Genomic DNA, 18088 nt, shown 5'->3' on the forward strand with positions numbered 1-18088 from the left:
CACTTAAATGGAATTCGTACTTTTACACAGAAATGCTTTAAGCAAAATAGCTCGTTTAGTGTGTTACACTAAATAAGATATAATTGTCCAAAATATAATTTCCATCTAGGTCACCCCCTTTTCTGGGAGAGTTTACTTCCTGATTCTAGAATGTTGCAAGTATTTCCTGTGCTAATAATAATGATGAGCAGCCAAAATTATAACATATTGCGTGTTTAGAATCAGCATGATTAATAGGTTTTGTTGTTCCCTGCATTGCAATCAAAACTTCGTTTTTTAGAGTTCCAGGTTCTACTAACAAGGGTTGTTCTTTGCTTACATTTTGCTACTTTAAGCTGTTTGATTTGAGGTTAGGGAGGTTACAATGAGGATGTAAGAGTTATAGTAACATTCATGGAATTGAGATAATCTAAAAAGATGTCTCTAACATTAGTACATTAAGTATTGCAATTGTTTTCTAAGTAAATGTAATCAAATTGAACAAAAAGTCAAATGTCAATTTGAAATTCAAAGAAAACATTTAATTATGAAGTAGAAGACAATATAAAGCTAAATTGATTAGGTTAACTAAAACTTGTTGAGGGATATAACGTGGTTCTCATGGAATTAAACAAAACTAGCACAACAAACAGTATAGAAGGATTAGCTAATTCTGAAGTAGAAGACAATGTAAAGTTAAATTGATTAGGTTAACTAAAACTTGTTGAGTGATATAACGTGGTTCTCATGGAATTAAACAAAACTAGCACAACAAACAGTTTAGAAGGATTAGCAAATTTGAGAAAGTAAAAAGAAAACTCTTGAATGCTAGTGCTATATGCTGTAGTATATAGTGACTGTTGGTCAGAATAACGAACAGAAATTACAATAAATAACCGGGTCAAACTCAAAACGAGCAGAAATTAACATGAGAAGGGCTAAAAACCCACTTATGGAAAAAGTTGCTCATTTTGTGGAAAGTTTTTATCATTAATTGCTTATAAAGATCATGGATTGAGTGAGGATATAAAGAAAAGGGTAGAGTAGCTAATGTACATGATATTTTTTCGTAGTAAAAAAAAAGGTTGGTAAAAATAGGAAGATGAGTCTGAGAACTATGAGCATAGAATATTGGAAACCACGGTAGTGAAAGCGATCAGGTGTTGCTCTTATACAAGGACACTTAGAAAGACTGAAGATTTGTTAATTGTTTCCAAGAGCAACTGTCATAAGGACTGTTTTAGGTATTAGCTTGGCAGGCCATATATAAATAAATAAGAAAATACCCTAAAGCCGTGTCTTAAAACGTGGCATATTTGTCTTCGAAATATATATGTAAGCTATTTGTTGATTTTATTTGTTTATTATTAATTTTACTTTCTTAATCAACAACAATTTAAGAGAGAAAAAATTATTATATTCAAATAGAGCACTGACAACAAACTAAAAACAAAAACAACAACAAAACATGTGGAGTTGACGTTTTCAGATTTTTTTTTGTAATTAATGTTTTGCTGTTGTTTTTTTTTTTAGTTTGTTAGCTGTTTGATTTTTTAGTTTGTCGTTGTTTTTTTCAGTTTATTACCTGTTTTTACTCATAAATTTTACTCATAAATTATTTTATGTTTTAGTTTTACTCATAAATTTTTACTCATAAATTTGTTTTACTCATAAATTTTCGTAAATGGCAAAGCAGAGTTTCCTTTATCAAACTGTTTCAATTGTTGTCCTTTATTGAGACAATTTCAATTACATCGAAAAGCCGTTTGTTTTTGTGCAGGAAAGCATCCAATTTTTTCAAATAACGCGAAAATTTTCATTTCTTTTGAACTTTTTGTCTTCCTGGGAGGATTAGTATGATTTTCCGCATGCCATTTCCTGTCGGTAGTCCAGTGTAAGCACTATAACTGGTTCTGGTGGAGCTCTTAGTTTATTGATAACATTTTATGATTACATTATATGTGTATTTGATCACATTAACGATGCTTAGCAAAAAAAGTTGTTAATAGGCCAATTTTCACCAAACGAAATTCTTTTATGATCCAGAAATATAAGTCAGCACCCATTTAAAAGTTGCAACTGTAAAAAAGTATAAGTACAAATGTGTTTTTATTAGTCACTGCCGAGCCTTTTTGATAAATCACTGTTGGATAAGAGCCTTTTTCACGTATGGTTTTTGAAAATGATTCTTGGAAATTAGTAACTGACTGTACTTCTGAACACCTGCATTTAATGATGAAAAAGGTCATTTCACCAAAGAGCCAATTTTGATTCCAATTTACGTCAGTTCTAGTATACAGTCTACAACAATTTACAATCTACAACAGTTTTGGCTCAATGAGGCTCTTTACTATTCTTTGACAGATTTGTTCTGTGGAGCTTTTTTTTTATATAAATTTCTGTTCTTTTTTTTTATCGGCATAGTGTTTTTCATAGAAAAAAATTCCTTTTTTTTCTATTAGACTTCATAGTTATTACTTCGAGAAATATTTGACTTTATTTCTGCTCATTTTTGGTTTAATGAGGCTCTTTACTTTTCTTTAAACAAAACTTGTTCCGTATGTTTCCCATTTACAAATACTAGATGTAAGTAATTAAATAAAAAACAACAAGTTTTTCAACTGAAAGTAAGGACTAATATCAAACCTTAAAACAAACTGAAATTATTACGTATATGAAAAGGGGTTGCCTCCTCAACTCTTCGCTCTTTACGCTAAAATTTTTATTGTAGAATTTTAAAACAAAGATTATTGTTCTAATTAAACGGTCGTTATGTTTCACGAATGGTTCTTAAAGAATTAGGACCAAAAGTCAAAACTTTAGTGTAAAGAGCAAGGTATCGTGGAAACAAATTTGTGCTATATATTGCCTCCCCCGGGGTGCAAATATATAACCCAAATTTTATATTTCTCTTCTATTTCTGTCACTTGTCTTTGCATTGTCTCACGCTAAGCTGAAAGAAACTAACGAAGAAACCGGTTTGTTGACCCAGTAATACACAAGTACCGAAACCCCTTCCCCCTACGGAAAAATATTCTTAAATTTGGAAAGCCTTATTTTCCAGGGGGGGAGAACACTGGCCACCCTTTAAACAATATATAAATAAAAATTGTGCTATAAATTGAGATACAGGAAATATTTCCTTAATTTTAATTCGATGTATTTCGAGTAAACACGACGTGTTGGGGAGGAGGGCTGCTAGCTGCCCTCTCACTATTTTGAGTATAAAAAAAAGCACTAGAAATTCAGATTACCAATCCAAGGAGTCCTCTTCAAAGTATATATGACCACCCTTTCTATAAACAACCTTATATGCCCCGGGGGATAACTTACAACCCTTGTCCTGAGAGTTTTGGGGGCGGGGGTATCTTCCTCAAAGACATAATTTTCAAACCCTTCAACTACAATGAACACATTGCTATGTCCAACTTTTGATTGGATGTCCTTGGGGAAGTTATGAGTGTGTGTGTGGGGGGGGGGGGGCTGGTTTCTCTCAAATTACACTCTTAGAAAGAACAATATAATATTCAATCTCAAATCAAATGAGCCCCATTGGAAGTTTATACGACCACTCATTCCATAAAAAAATCTTATATGCCTCGAGGGTATGACTTACAACCCTCTTGTTATGACTTACAAACCTAATTTGATGTATCTTCTCTAATTTCCACATAAAAATCTGCTAACAGTCACGTTTTTTTTTGCTTGTTTCCAATCGTTTTTCTTTTAGATATATTCTTAACCTGCCAGATATATTTTCTAAAAATGTTCCACTGCTATTTTTGGGAAAATTCCTCCAATTTTCTCTTTTAGTTCTTTAGTATCCTTCATCATCGTATATTCATCTAATTCTATTCTCTTTCGTTGTAAATCTCTTAATCTGTATTTGAAGTCCTTTCAGGTTTCTGAATTTCTCTTTGTTTCATTTCCGAATTTCGGATGGGAATGTTCCGGAGATAATTCAAATTTCTGAAAAATCGCTCCTATTAACTTTTGAAAATTCCTTGCGCAATCCCTCGGCAAAGCCGCAAAGGCAGTTTATGCCTTGTGGTTTAGGTTTGGCTGTATTATAGTTACCTAGTGTTCTTCCAACCAATTGTTTATTTCTGCATTTTTCTGATTGCGACTATCGCGAGTTTTTATTTTATTTTGCTGGAAATCCCGCATTTCTTTGAATCTCAGAACTAAGAAATTGCCTTCTCGAAACTAGAACATAATTTGTCCTTTACTGAAAATATAATACATTTTAATTGTTTTCACTTTTTCACTTTAATAAATATAAAATTATGAAAACTCTAAGGAATAAATATCAGTATATGTAAATAAAACTGACGATCCTTTGTCATTTGTTTTTATTAATGTAAAGCGCAAATTATGTTCTCGTCTTGAGAAAGGTATGGAGGTTATAAGCCCTACCCATATGAATTTTAGCTCGTTTCGAGTTTGACTCGGCTATTTTGTTGTAATTTCTCTTTGTTTTGTGTTTCATTTATTTATTGATAGGGATTTGTCGCAGTCTTACGCTTGGAAAATTATTTGACTTTATTCCTGCTCATTTTTGGCTTAATGGAGGTCTTTATTTACTTTTAGACAAGGCTGGACAGAGTTATAAGTAAAAACTTAACTGTTACAATCTCAGTATCTATAACCGCAATACTCGCGAAGGATACTGCTACTTGTGGCATGCTGGCACTGCTAAAGGAGGCTCGTCAGAGTAATAGGTCAAAACTTAATAACAATATCAGTATCTATAACTGCAGTAATCGTGAAGGAATTTTGGGAAAGCTCGTAAATGAAAAAAAAATCAATTAACCCCTTAAACAGCTGTCTATGATGCTCCAGTGAAAAAAGGGGGACAAGCCTCTGCTTCCCATGCAGAAAAGTGTTGTTCCTCTTTGTTCAAGCAAAGGGGCTGTAATTCTAAATAATTTGTAATTCTCAATAATTGTAATTCTCAATAAAATAAATTTTTTTGTGCAATAACTTTATTAAAAAATATCAATCGAAAGAATAGTTATAATACTTGAATCAGCTTCAATTGGAAATTTTCCACATTAAACAGTTTTTTTTTTCGAAACAAGTTTGGAAACTTTCTAAACTTAACTATTACAATTTCAGTATTTGATATAACGGCAATACTCATGAAGGATATTGCTACATTTGGCATGCAGGCACTGCAATTCTTGATAAGCTATGTAGAGAGACCAGCAATGTTTTGGCCAATAAATGTGCATAGCCTTTCTTTCCACGCTCCGGAAGCTGAAAGGCAGCTTCCAATTTCTGTTGTTCGATGGCAAAGAAGTGAAGCAGACCTTTTGCCGACGATGAACTCCTTAAAGGTTATAAAACCTTTAGAATCCTGATCATAGGCTTTAAATATTTGCATGAGGCAAGGGTTATTGCCACGTATTTTCAAGTAAGAAGCCAAATCTTGTAGTCTAATAACCCCATCCTTTTTATCTGCAATCTTGGCGAAGCATTCTAGGTCTGTCTCAAGGTCTTTTCTATCAAACCCATATTTGGATCTTAAGTTGGCCACTCCTATCAAGCCCGATTCACTTGGCAATTCCAGTTTGGTTGCTTTATTCATAAGTTGACAATCTTCAAAGGAATAATCGACAATGGGTACTTCAAGGCATTTGGCCATTTCAGAGCGCACATTAGAGGCAAACATTTTCGGTTTTCTTTTCTCTTCATCTGACGGGACATATGGAGGTAAAAATTCGATTTCAGCATAAGTAACAAGCTGGGTCATAGTGTAAAACACAGTCTTCCATGCTTCAGGTCCATCCCAAGTCCAAGTTACAGTGTCAAGCCTATTAGGATACCTAATGCACACAGGTTGTACAGCAACTCCAGGATAAAATGCACCAGGCTTGAAAGTGATCAGAGATTTCCCGTTTGAACAAGTTCCCTCAGGAAATATCAAAGTCTGTTGCCAGGGATCCTCAGATGTTGCTCGACGCACCATCTCTTCAATCGTTTTTGATCGAGAATTGGGATCTTCTCTATCCACATATATTGGCTGAGTAAAATTGACCAATTTTCCAATAAACGGCAATTTCTTCACTTCTTCTTTGGCAACAATGGAAGGTGACCCTAGGAAGAAAACTAAAAGCGCATCATAAACCGACGAATGTGGTGCCAGTACCAGAATGGGTGCTTCTCTTGTCATCGCTTGTCTCCCTTTTACTCTTACTCTGAAACCAGAACAATAAAAGAGTCCAACCATTATTTTAGATACAATGGCTTGCAGCGTTCGTCTCCATCCTTGCATAGGCTTTGATTTTAGTTCTTCTTCGGATACACCCAGAAGACCTATAGAAGCAATCGAATAAGATGTTACTAGGCAAGTGGCAACACCAATCACTCTCAGAGGAAAAAGGACGATAGACGAAATAAACATCTTCACTTTATCATAGATAGAAAGATTTATTCTATGTCTAAAGGGGTTTGTCTGAAGTTTGGCCTGATGTACATCACATTGGCTTTCGTTAACAGTTATACTGCATGAGGCTGCGGTCTTCAAAAAAGATTTCACGCTCTTGCAAATAGAGGCTGCACTCTTGCAAACAGGATCCAGATTTTTCCAGCATTTTTCCTCTTCGTGTTCTTCTTTACGTGTGTAACTATGGTCTTTGTTCTTTTCTATTTCGACAGCAGCTGGATTTGGTTCACTCTCCTTGTTGGGTTCAGAGCTCTGTACTTCTGCGCCTTCTGTTGAACATTCAGTTGTTTTGTATTCCATATATTTTTTAATAGCCCAACAGGCTGATATTCCAGCAACTGAGACTGGAATCCCAATTACAATGGTTTTAAAAATGAACATCTTCCAAGTAAGAGATACTTTATGCAAATGATTCACATTCTTTGTTCAGTTTTCCTTATATTAAGAAAATGACGTCATGGTGGTAATATTTGGTAGAGTTCTTGTTGAATTGGATGTAGTTGAGCAACAAATATCTGATCGACTGTGAATCATCCAGGGCAGAAGCCGGCCTGATATTCTCTAATGGCAATTGCAATTGTTACTTGTATTCGTCGAAGTAGGACTTTTGTCAGAATACGTGACTGATGGCTTGTGAGGGTATGTGGTAGAGGACTAGTATTTTTGGATCAGCAGTTACAGAGAGATTGGATTTAAAAATTATAAAAGTAACTACCAAAAATGCTATTGAACTACAACTTAAGACATCAGTTTAAAATTTAAATTAAATAAAATAAACACGAAGTTTAAACTATGTGAAATGAAATGTCATGTTCCTCGAGGGCTTACAAACGTAGTGTTAAGCCTGGTAAAAAAAAAAGTAAAAAAAGACCTTTAAGGCACAACCGTCAGAAAGAAAGTATGATGAGAAAGAAAGAAAGTAAGTAAGAAAGAAATAAAAAAAAGTTAAAAAAGACCTTTAAGGCACAACCGTCAGAAAGAAAGTATGATGGATTCGATTTCCTCAATTAAATCAGAAAAGCTATAAATAAAAATAGAAAAATAAAATCAAGTTCTATAATGGAGTAACAAAATTATTGCACAAATATACAAATGGAATTCAGATTAAACAATAACAAAACATTTTAAGCTGACTTGATTAAGCATCATTACTCAATTGAGATTGTTGATTATATTGCTGATTTTTCTATAAGTGCTAGGCTTCAGTTTCTACTTTTAAAAGTACACCTATTATCATTATCTGCTAGCATTATGTGTTAATAATAATATTGTATTAATAGAAAAAATTATTTTATAATATTTTCCGTTTTAGTGGAAAATGTGTTTGGCTGCTGTTTAATATACAACGTCTGTGATTCGGCTGGGCAACCATGTCTGGTATGTGGCAGCATTTGAGCTACGAGGAAAGTGATTGTCTGCCACATTTTTATATGGGTGGTCGATTTTTTGATCGGAGTTTCATCAACTTTGTCAGGAAAGACCCAAAAAGGAGAAATCGTGAGGTGACTTTTATAATAGTTTTGCAGAATTGTTAGTATAACTGGATTTTCGGTAGCATTTCCTTGTCAAGTCCTATCCTAAAAATTCTCCTAAAAAATTATCTCCTAAAAAAATTATCCTAAAAATTCCTTATCATTATCCTAAAAATTCTAAAGTTTGCGCCAATAAATGGTCGAATTTTGTGCTTCGAGAAGCTAACCTCCTGAAAAACAGAAATTTTAATTGATTGTCTGAGTTTCTTCTGAAGGCAATTTCTTGAATATCCCAAGCATTCTTACTAATATCTCAAATTTATTTATCTATGGTAAATCTATACCAGAGCTGTCACCCTCTAACCCTACTAGATCCCACCCAAAGCTCTTATTTCTTCAAATAAATATTTTCTTTCGTTTTTAAGCTTGATGGCGGTCATGGAGTTAGCTTGGTCTTTAGTAGATTTCACTGATAAGCAAAATTATATAAGTAATATTTAATCTTTTAATGACACAAATAGGACTCCATCTTTCTTTCTTGTATAGTTGAAGGTGTAAATCAAATGCGAAAAGTGTAAAAATGCGACAATGCGAAATTATGTGCGAAAGTGCTGAACGTTTCCTTCTTTGCTTGTAGGGCATGAAAGATTATGAGAATATGGGTAATAAACCTTTGAATAAACCTTTTTCATTAATTATCATTTTTTAATCTTATTTTTATTATATTTATTGTTTTTATTATTATTTATTACTAGCTGTTGGGGTGGCGCTTCGCGCCACCCCAACACCTAGTTGGTGGGGCGCTTCGCGCCTATACCTCATTATTCTAATGATGTGTCTCTGTGTCCCGGTCGTCATTTATATTCCCTGTGTCCCGGTCGTCATTTGTGCCCCGGTATCCCAGTTTGTAATTTCTCTTTGAGTTTCCCGGTCGTCATTTATATTCCCTGTGTCCCGGTCGTCATTTGTGTCCCGGTCTGTAATTTCTATTCGAACAATCCCTGTGTCCCGGTCGTCATTTATATATCCCGCCTGTGCCCCCGGCGTCCCCGTTGTAGTTGCGTCCCTATGTCCCGGTCGTCATTTATATTCCTTGTTTCCCGGTCGTGATTTGTGTCCGGGTGTCCCAGTCTGTAATTTCTCTTTGAGGTTCCCGGTCGTCATTTATATTCCCTGTGTCCCGGTCGTCATTTGTGTTCCGGTGTCCCGGTATGTAATTTCATCAGTTGACAAACATGACGTCAGTCGACAAACAACTTCATGACGCATACAGCTCAATCCTTATAATGACGTCAGTCGACAAATATGACGTCAGTCGACACACAAACATGACGTCACTCGACACACACAGACAACATATTTATATATATATATAGATTGTATTATTAATTCGTTATTTTTGATGTTATTTTAGTATGATTTTTTACTTTTTATTATTTTAATTATTGTATTATTGTTATGAATTATTGTCAGTGTTTTTTGTATTTTATTATTATTCGTCTATATTACTTATTATTTTATTGCTTATTTTATTAATATATTATATATTGCTATTTTTTAGTTTACTTATTATTACTATTTTTATATATTATATTTTCATATTTTTCATATTTTCTTTTGTTTATCATCTATTTTACTTAATTTTTTTTTATTCTATTTCTTAAGCTCGCCTTTTTTTTGTCACAATTACAAAACTTGATAACGAAGCAGTAAGAGAGTTTGACTGTGACCGTAGTAGCTTAGGCTCGAATATTAGATTAAGACAAATTTTAAGGAACTCAAAACAGAATTCAAAGTCAAACTGATTCCGATTGGAAACCGAGAAGGCATTGTAGTTTGAAATTTGAGCTGTATAAGTATATTCTTAAGAATAAATTTAATTTCTATATAATAAAATTGGAAGACAAAAAGTTGAAAAAAAACTTAAAAATTGTTTTCAAATTGGACTAAAAAGTAAAGTCGTTTTCTTCAAGTCATCTGCTTTTTTTTTCATTTATGCAGTTATAACCTAGATCAATTTTGTGAAAGAATTGATGAAGATGCCATAGAAGAGATGAGACAGAAGAATTTAAGAGAGGCCGTAGAATTGAAAAATTAGTCTTTTGGGAATCTTTTGAAAAAAATATTTTTCTTCTTAAGTTTTATGTGCCCTAAGAGAAACTTCAAGGCTGCAAAAAAATGTTTAGCAGAAAAAATTGAACAGTCCACTTTCTCTATGACAGATAAATCTACTTCCTACCAAAATGTACTTTTGTCCCTTGTAAACAATCAACTAGTTTACTATTGTAAATGCTCCGAATATTCGATCTTACAATATCAGGCGTGGGCTCGTTTGAACTAAAATTTAAAGTTCTATTAGCTGTTTTAAACAAAGAGATTGTACACTGAAAAAGTGGCGACGTGTGCCAGTTTCTTTTGAAAAACGACAATTTCCTCTCAAATACTGTAGAGCCGAAATACTATCGAGCGAAAATTATGAGATCGCAAATCGGTTTAATAAACAGTTCGTGGTAACGAACTGTAGTAAGGAGCGACCCGACTCAATAGTAAACGAAACTCTAAAAATCAGAATTTTGATGCTAAAAGATACATCAAAAGAATCGGATTTTCATGCTGATTTTAAATGTATAAGCGCGTAAAGAGCGAGGGATTGCAGAGGGAAAAACCCATTTCATAGACGGAGTAATTTCTGTTCGTTTTAAGTTTTAATGTCGCTCCTTACTTTCAGTTAGAAAAACTAGTTTTTTATTTATTTAATAACTATAAAAAACTACTTGTATAAGTTTTAGAGGCCATAATACTGTGCGGTGGCATATTTGTCCCTAAATATATATATGCAGTATCATATATACTGCATATATGATATGCAGTATATATGACATGCAGTATCTAAATATATATATGCAGATAAATAAATTGAAGTCATTAGTGCTATGACCAATATTGTTGCGGATAATGTAGGAAGTGATGTTAGTGGCTGGTTTAGTGTCGAATCAGAAGTTTGGCAGGGTTGTGTCCTGTCCCTGTTTCTATGGACTATTTCGATGGGATTTGTCCCAGGGAACGCGGCAAATGCTATTGGAGAGCATGTAGTCAAATGGGGAGGTAAAAATCTTACATTTGGAAGTTTTGAGAGTTCAGGGTGCAAGAATAGGCTTAAAATTAGTGTTCAGAAGACGAAGGCGCATAGGCTAGGTTAAATGAAGGTAAAGTGATTACATTCAGTAACGTGAAGACGTGGTCAAGTTGGTAGTTTCACTTACTCGGGTAGTATCGTTTGTAAAGATGGTGGATGCAGTAATGATGTTAAAAGTGGAATACCGAAGACTCAGGGCGTTCTTTTCTCAGTTAAAAAGAGTTGAGAGGAGTAGAAAGATAAGTTTTGAAATACATATTAGAGTATTAGAAGCTACAGTGATGACAGTGGTCAAGTATGGTTCAAAAACGTGGGTGATCCAAAAGGGAGAGGAATATTTGTTAAATGTTTTTAGAAGAATTGTCTGCGGGTACTTTTATGTACCCGTTTGACTGATATTATATCAAGCAACAAACTGTGAAAATGTGGTTCGATCCCGCTTTCTTGGCTTTAATGAAGACTAAATAAAAAAAAAAACAAGTTTTTTTTAAATGAAAGTAAGGAGCAACATTAAAACTTAAAACAAACAGAAATTACTCCGTATATAAAAGGGGTTTTTCCTCCTCAACGCCCCGCTCTTTACGCTAAAGTTTGACTCTTTCTCTTAAGTCTACTTTTTAAAACAGTAAGAAACTTTAGCGTAAAGAGCGGGGCGTTGAATCTCTGGAAGTGATTCAAGGACACTCTGAATCACTTAGCTTCTTCATTTCTCTGGGTTTGCGAAGAAAATTTATTATTCTTTCGAATTTTGTCTTATAACTAAGTCTGAACTCAATTTCGGTTTTTTGTGACCTAAATATTGATATTACTATTACTCAGGTCCTTATGTTAATCCTCTTTTTTTACTAAATTATTTTTAGGATGTGCGATTGATTCTCCGGACCCTGAAGAGTCTGCCGGAGCTAGATTTCTGCTCTGACTCTCAGCTCCTTCATTTTTCGGAGACTGGTCGCTATGAATTTCGCAGGAAGCACGAGATACTCTATTGGTAATTTTCTCTATTATTTCTGTTATTATTTCGCTACTTTATTAACGCTTTATCTTTTATCAGTTGATTGTATTCCAATTAGACACTTCCTTTTATTCTTTTTATTCCTATTCGTCACTGGTTACTTCAGTCGTGTAATCATTAAAAAAAAAAAAAAAAAAAAAAAAAAAAAAAAAATTCTAGATGTGCGGCAGCGAAGATCTTCTATCGAATGTTTATATTAATCCTAAACATCACCTAATTATCAATCAATTCAAATTCAGAACCTACCAATACAGCTACTCTATGATGCAGTTTTTTCGTGGGGAATAAAATTTTCCATGGCAGATGGGCTACATAAGTTTACGATGCGTTTTTATTTGCTCTAAGATTCTGTATTGATAAGCACAATAAACAATCTCACGCGAGACAATTAAGCTGGAGATCACGGTACGGGCAGCGTACCCTAATCTCTAATACCCGTCCTGGCTGAGTGGTTGGCGGGCTGGCGTGGGAATTTTGTGTCCAAGGGGCACAGGTTCAATCCCAGTTGTGACCAGTTATTTAGTTTCGGACGGGGGTCAGTGGCGTGACACTGTAAGCTCAGCCAGAGTCGACCCAGCTCTAAATGGGTACGTGGAGAAATCTAGGGAAGGTAAGCAGGAAGGGTGTGTGAAAGCACATGATGGTTGGCCCCCAACCCCCCATTGTACTTCCTGGCTGAAGGGCCATGAAAAGGAGATCAGCACCGCCGGTTTGGACCTTAAGGATCTAGTGCCGTCTTACTTACTTTACTTACTTACTTTACCCTGATCTCCAGCTTAATTGTCTTGTGTGGAGTTCAATAATGGAAAGCATTGGTAATTCACAAACTAGTAATTCAGGTGGTAAAAATGATCATCATATTTCTTGCAATGTCCAAACAAAACTGTTTGGGTCTGCAAAGTCGGTGATTGAGAAAGTTCACTTAACTTTTTTCATTTTTAATTTATAGCCAATAAAAAGCAGGACCCCTCCCCCAAATCTTATTCTCACTCTTTTTGACTGCGAATTGCTGCATGCAACTCACGAGGAGTTGTTACCTTAGAGTTTTGGTTTTAATTTGTTCAGTCCATTCGTGACCTTAAAAGTAAATGCTTTTCGAAATTAGCGTTTGGTTTCTTGCACATAATATGATGAATAGAATACCATACCATTTTCAAATAAAAAAGGTTTTAGAAGCAGAATAAGTTAAATAGAGGAATTAAAATCAATAGACGTAAAAAAAGCTCCGTAAATTGGATAAGTACTATTATGAGTCATTATTATCCGCCTGAATGTTTTGAAATGGTGTATTTTTTTAGTTTCTCAAACATTTTTTTTTATCTATCCCCATATTCTATCTTCAAAAAAAGCAAAAAACATAGTAAAGGGGATTTGGGGAATAAATCTTTATTTTTGACCATGCCATGGAAATCAGACGATTTCATTTTCATGCATAAAAACAGCAGAATCTCCTCGTTGACATTCCCTTCTCTTTTAATCATTTTTTTTTTCTGAACATACTCAGCAGATCTGTATTCGATTGAATAAATCACTTTAAAATAGTTTCAGATTTGTTGTTCAATAGATTTTCATTGAAGGAAAAATAAATTTTTCAGGTTTATCAGCTTTTTAACCCCTATTCCATGGTGCCATTTTTTAAAATTAATTATTAAGGCAGGGATTGATAACTAGCATAGAGTAATCCATTGCAAATAATTCTCCGCTACCGTAGCATAAGTAACCCAAAGCATTAACAGACACACATAGCATAATTGTATGTCGATGAAAAATAACTTGCATATAAAGGCATAAAAAGAAAATAGACGTCAGAGAGTTAGAATATAGAGCATAAATTTGAAAATATCTGGTGATATTCAAGTTCCAATGTATATGATGTAGCTCTCCCAGCTTCATGTTTATAATGCACTTGAATTGTTTTCTTTCTATCAGTTCCTGAATGTTCTGAATGAGCCTCTACTTTGTAAAATTCTTCCGCCCCCACCCTATCCGTTAGCTTTTTGCAAGCAAATATAAAAGGTGTAAGATCATGAAAAGAAGGCTGAATTTTAACCCTAATGGTGTTCAGCATATGCTTAGTTCTGTTACTTTCTTGTATGTTCCGTATGACTCGCCCACCTTTTTTCAATAGTATTCCTCACGGAGAAGAACATTCTGTGCTCGTGCCCTCTTAGAGAATTCTGTGCGTGAGGCAGATAAATCACTTCACCATTTCAAGAAATATATTTGTTTTAGAATTTCGATTTTTTTTTTCTTCAGAATTTTAAAATTAAATCGGTACAAATTCGAAACTGAGTAAATTCGCAACCGAAAAAAGAGTAAAGATAATTTAATACATATTATTTATAACAGTTTATAATTCAGTTTTATTGATAAGATAATTATACAGTATCTTTTATTGCACAGTAGTTACCTCCTTTGTGTGCTTGAACTTTTTGAATCTTAACTTGCTCTTTTAATTTTTTAAGGTATTTTTCTAGTTGCTGATTTGCCACGTTGACTTTCTTTGAAAAGTCAAGACTTATTTGAAAAACACCGTTATTTTATCCGTCTGGGCTTACCATGGCAATTGTTCCTCGTAGCGATAATGACAAAAAATACAACCTATCGCTAGTAAATAAAGCGCAGATTTTAGCCAAATGATATGATATGAAATGAAATATATGACACAGTTAGTAATTCATTCAGCCTCTAACTCCATAACATGAGTTATGAGTTATCTAACTCCATAACTCCAATTCACATCTGCAGACTCTCTTAAAACATTTTTTAGATTCAGTAAAACCTGCACTGATTCAATCAACTATATTACTTAATAGAATAGTAAACTTTATTTTAAAATGGTTCAGTATTTTCTGCAAAATAAAATGTATTCTAGGCGGATACTTGAACGTAAGACGCCGAACATAAGTTATCGAGAGCATTTGCCCTTTGGATGGCAAAATTGTAATAAATTCTTATTACACTCTGTTGTTTCAACAGGTTAAATGAGTGGAAGTATTGCTTGAATACCAATCTGTTTTTGTTTTTGTTTTTTAGCCGAATCTGTTTTTGTTTTTGTTTTTTAGCCGAATCTGTTTTTGTTTTTTAGCCGAAATGAAGTTGCCACCTGCTGGTACCTGTTGCTGTCAGGAGCTGTTTATATCGACGATATGATGTTTTTACCTGGTGCAAGGTAAGTCTTCAAAAATAGAGGGGAGGGCCTCTGGGTCTAGGCATTAGAGGCTATATCATATTTTACAAGTGTTCTTATGGTTTCCCGTTAGTGTCTAAAAAGCTCTTCAATTCTCCCCTTTTCAACGACTTTCTCTTCCTCCCCCATCACCGAGATAGATTTTAGAGCACTAAATTTGTTTTTAAAATAACGGTATTGAACGAAGTAAAGGAAAACAACGTACTCAGACGTGGTAGCGTATTGACGATGCTTGTCTAAATCAGATAACTCGGAGAATACATGCCAAGTTTCTAGGCAGGATTCTTCAGATTAGATTCAACACTTCAGACTTCACCAGACCCGTTTCTACAAAAACGGGAAATATACTTCACACCAATAATTCATTATCTATATATACTTCATAACAAATATACTTCACAACAGCGATTCATTATCTATATATACTTCATTACAAATATACTTCACAACAGTAATTCATTATCTGTATATACTTCATAACAAAAATACTTCACAACATTAATGTTGATTTTAAAACAGAAGGTCACGATAGTAATTAGTAAGCAGTTAGAAGGTGGTTTTACCTTAATGTAAGGAGGTTTTTATAAGTATTTTCGTAGTCCTTCTAAAAATCGACGTTGGAAGTATTTTTTATGGAAAAAAGTTACACTAGGTACGCCTTAAGTTGCAGATGAAAAGATACTGAAATAAATCGATTTGCAAGACAGGAGAAAAAGCCCTGCGAACTCGGATCTGAGAAACTGCCTTTTCAGTTTAATCTAAAAAATGTGTACTTTTTTTGCACATTACATTAAATCTGATTTTAAACTGGATTCGTCTAAATTCCAAATAATATGACCCATGTGTTCTAATTTTTGAATCAGTTTTTGAATAAAAACACTCTATGCTAAGCTAAAGTCCAATATTACGTTAAACTAACACAAAAGCGAAATATCATAACATATATTTCTCATAACATGAACAGAATCTTTGGGTAATTATACTCAATAAACCTTTTAAGAAATTTCAAAAACCTTTCCAAAAATTCAAATTTGTTGTCAAGACTGGTGCTAGCCTTTAAGAAGAAGCTCAAACTGATCAATTAGTTTAAAATTTAATAGAACGGAAGTTCTACATCCACAGTAACGTGGTAAAAAATGCACTTGATTTGAGTGAAGCTCACTTCATCGTGTCACTTCATCGTATTTCGTGTCTAACTTTGCTGTCTCAACTTACCTGCTTGTACTAAAACTATCTACCTGCTTAAAACTATCTATCTACCCACTTAACTATAAAACTATCTATCTACCCACTTAACTTACCTGCTAGTACTAAAACTATCTGTTTTATGATTATGTGATTCTATCTCACCTTTTAGGACTAAAATAAAGGAATATTTTATGTTAGGAACGTTTAAAGCAGCTGTGGCTCTAGGCCTGCCCCCCCCCCACTTTTCTGATATTTGACATTAAATTCATTTTTTTATATATTTTTACACTCTTATGTTTCATCTTGTCCCCTCCCCCCCAGATTGTGAGGCCTAAAACCGTTACTGGTTTAAAGTCACGTTTTACGGGTGAAGGATGACAATTACTAGTACCACTACTACTATTACCAAAAACAACTTATTACAGCACCGATCTGCCTGAGCCTAGCAGAGCTGCGCATGCGGCTCCTTCACCCAACCTGTTGAAAGATTCTCTATTCTTTCTGTTAATATATTGTATTTTTAAAGATGGATATTGGGGGTTGTTAAAAATTATGTTTCGGCATTCGAGCTGGGGCTGAACGGGAAGCAGGACGCCCTCGAATGGTAAGGGAAGAAGTTATAAGAAATGGTGTACAAGGAAACAGGAGCTTCACGAGAGGGAGGATACAGTGAAGCTCTGAACAAAGTGGGTTGAAGAGAAGCGTTAGCAGCTGTACTGGTTTCTGGTGACTTCAGTGCTGGTTTCAATTGCAACAGTTATGGTTATGATATTGTAGTATCTTAAGATGTTATCATGATAGGCAGTAATTTGACTGTCTATCACAGTAATCTTCCATACTGGGGTTTAAATCTGAAAAAATTAAATAAACTTTTTGCAGAGCCCAATAGCATAGTTGTAAAATTTCTCCATCCTAAAATAGGGGACTACTACTACTACTGCTACTACTACTAATAACTCACTGCCGCACCAAGCCGCCTGAGGCCAACACAGCTACGCACGCTCCTCCTCCAACCTATTCTATTCAAGGCCTTCCTATTTACACCCTCCCAGGAAGTTCCCATTTCCTTTAAATCTTTATTTATGACATCCTCCCAACCCAGACAAGGACGACCTGCTTTCCGTGTAACCCCAGACGGTTGGCCAAAAAGGACAATTTTCGGCAATCTGTCATCCTTCATCCGCAGAACGTGGCCTAGCCATCTCAACCTTTCTTCCATTATAGCCCTAGAAAGCGGGATTGAACCACATTTTTCGTACAACCTACTGTTTGAAATACGGTCAGTCAGCCGGGTACCCAGGACAATCCGTAGGCAATTTCTCTAGAAAACATCTAGTAAATTTTCATCTGCTTTTCGGAGCGCCCATGCTTCAGAGCCATATTTGATCTCTGTCATCACTGTAGCTTCAAATAGTCTAATCTTGGTTTGCAGACTTATCTTTCTATTCTTCCAAACTTTTTTTAACTGTGAAAAAACACCCTGAGCCTTAGCTATTCTGCTTTTAACATCTTCACTGCTCCCACCATCTTTACTAATAATACTACCAAGGTAAGTGAAGCTCCCAACAACTCGCAAAACCTCTAAAAATTCATTCATTTTGCTCACACTTTCATCTAATATGCTTAAATCATCAGCATAATCTAAGTCCAGGAGCGTTTTTCC

General features: G+C 34.6%; 2 protein-coding genes across 2 annotated transcripts in view; one reads left to right on the forward strand and one right to left on the reverse strand.

Annotated features, from left to right (window-relative positions):
• LOC136036691 (rap guanine nucleotide exchange factor 2-like) overlaps positions 1-18088 on the forward strand; it is a gene marked incomplete in the record, with an annotated part of 209413 nt that overhangs the window by 12104 nt on the left and 179221 nt on the right. Inside the window, 3 exon segments of the mRNA XM_065719002.1 lie at positions 7740-7929; positions 11896-12023; positions 15136-15219. Of these exon segments, the coding sequence (XP_065575074.1) occupies positions 7798-7929; positions 11896-12023; positions 15136-15219 (344 nt within the window).
• Positions 4960-6824, reverse strand: LOC136036690 (lysophosphatidylcholine acyltransferase-like). The gene has a single exon (XM_065719001.1). It carries the CDS (start codon positions 6806-6808, stop codon positions 5171-5173), a length of 1638 nt encoding a protein of 545 aa, XP_065575073.1. The 5' UTR covers positions 6809-6824; the 3' UTR covers positions 4960-5170.

Source organism: Artemia franciscana, chromosome 15 (genome assembly GCF_032884065.1).
Source record: "Artemia franciscana chromosome 15, ASM3288406v1, whole genome shotgun sequence".
Lineage (NCBI taxonomy): Eukaryota > Metazoa > Arthropoda > Branchiopoda > Anostraca > Artemiidae > Artemia > Artemia franciscana.

Coding starts and splice junctions, on each gene's coding strand:
- LOC136036690 (XM_065719001.1), bottom strand. CDS start 6,808: ATGTTCATTTTTAAAACCATTGTAATTGGGATTCCAGTCTCAGTTGCT.